The sequence below is a fragment of the Rhinichthys klamathensis genome, unplaced genomic scaffold (assembly GCF_029890125.1).
Source record: "Rhinichthys klamathensis goyatoka isolate OS25496 unplaced genomic scaffold, OSU_Roscu_1.1 h1tg000011l_1, whole genome shotgun sequence".
NCBI classification, from domain to species: Eukaryota; Metazoa; Chordata; class Actinopteri; order Cypriniformes; family Leuciscidae; genus Rhinichthys; species Rhinichthys klamathensis.
Genome location: NW_026606564.1, coordinates 4,148,218 through 4,150,000, shown reverse-complemented (window position 1 = coordinate 4,150,000; position 1,783 = coordinate 4,148,218). Strand labels below are relative to the sequence as shown.

Below are 1,783 nucleotides of genomic sequence, written 5' to 3'. Positions count from 1 at the left end.
ACATTATAAACCATAAATATCTTACAGACATCTTTTAGATGTCTATTTGAAATCTGACAGGAGATGTCTTGATGATGAGCAACACTAAAAAATACATCTTGCAGATGTAAATGCAGACATCAAATAGACGTCTCTGAGATGTTCGTGTGCTATCAGGATTTTTAAACAAATCAAGCCACTTTTATGATTTATTTTCACACAAAATCTCCCATCACCTGATACCACACGTAGCCTAGCCCTACATCATGTAAAGTTTTTGCTCCTCTGCAATATGTCTATAGGACGTTTCCTGTCAGATGTCAAATAGACATTTAGAAAATGTCTTTAAGATGTTGATTTAGAATGTATGTTAAACTGACATTTTAAAGACGTCTATCAGATGTTAGTAAACAGCAGATGCTTTCCAGATGAAGACAAGTGATCTTTAACAGATATCTTGCAGACGTACAGCTATCTGGCAACGTTCAATCCTTTCTGCAATCATACATTAGGAGTATGTGAAAAGCACATTTTAGCCCCGTTGTAGCTATACCCACTGCGGTAGGCTGTGTATCCCACACTAAATATACGCACGTACAGACCACTTAGATTTAGACAACAGACATCTAATTTCGACGCTTACTGTAAGTTACATACAATACAGAGCTTTGTTTCCGACTTAAAATATGTTGGTTGAGCACTGCAAGCACAATAAAACCATGACTCCATCCATACGGACAACTTTGTATAGCCATGTATGGATAAATGTCCAGGGATTTATTTTTCATTTCAACATAGCCTATATTTGTCTTGTTAGCCTACATCCGACATATTTAAAAGATGAGCAGAAGGATTAAGCATTCGTGGTCAGATAATGTTCACTGCTAAAACGGGTGTGTTTCAGAGATGGAAAAAGCCTACCTTCTTCTCCGTACTGGTCGTATATTTCCCGTTTCTTTGGATCACTGAGAACTTCATAAGCCTCCGCGACCTCCTTGAATTTCTCCTCCGCATTGGCCGCCTTGTTTTTGTCAGGATGCCATTTCAGAGCCTGTTTTCTGTACGCTTTTTTGATGTCGTCGTCTGATGCTCCTTTCGCGATTCCCAATATTTTGTAGAAATCTTTGCCCATTTTCTCCTATGCAGAGCGGGTTGGCACCGCTGCCCGAGGAGTCAGTCAGTTCACTGAAAAAGAAGACCGTGAATAAAAGCACCGTCGTGGCTGTCAAACCCTGCCTCTTTAAACCGTGACACAGATGATCAGTTGATCCTGTTGTGTCTGTTTGGAGGCGGTTACTCAGCACTAAAGATCTTGTGTTATTTTAGCCTCTTTAAATAGCCACTGCTCCCTCCCTGTGCCAGTGCAGCTCTGGACTCAGAGGGCGCTTCTAGAACGTGTGAGCTGAAGCACGTCATTTCCCATTTTCAGATAAATCCATTTTCAGATCTAAAATCCTCTCGAACCAGAAACGCATGAAACGATGTGAAATAGCCTAGCCATTGTCTCTGAGAATGTTGTCTATCTATCTATCTATCTATCTATCTATCTATCTATCTATCTATCTATCTATCTATCTATCTATCTATCTATCTATCTATCTATCTATCTATCTATCTATCTATCTATCTATCATCCAGGTCTGTTCAATCTATCCATCCATCCATCCATCCATCCATCCATCCATCCAGGTATGTTCAATCCACATGAAGACAAGATCTGACAAGAAAGAGGTTCCACTTTAATACCCATTTAGGCTACAGTTTTTTAAAAAATAGGCCTATATGTATACCAATTCTAAATACT

General features: G+C 39.4%; 1 protein-coding gene across 1 annotated transcript in view; it reads right to left on the bottom strand.

Annotated features, from left to right (window-relative positions):
- dnajb4 (DnaJ heat shock protein family (Hsp40) member B4) overlaps window positions 1-1,347 on the bottom strand; it is a 5,486-nt gene extending 4,139 nt beyond the window's left edge. The window contains exon 1 of the mRNA XM_056264356.1: window positions 901-1,347. Coding sequence (XP_056120331.1) covers window positions 901-1,111 — 211 coding nt within the window. The 5' untranslated portion in view covers window positions 1,112-1,347. The remainder of the gene's footprint in view (window positions 1-900) is intronic.
- Between the last annotated feature and the right edge of the window lie 436 nt (window positions 1,348-1,783).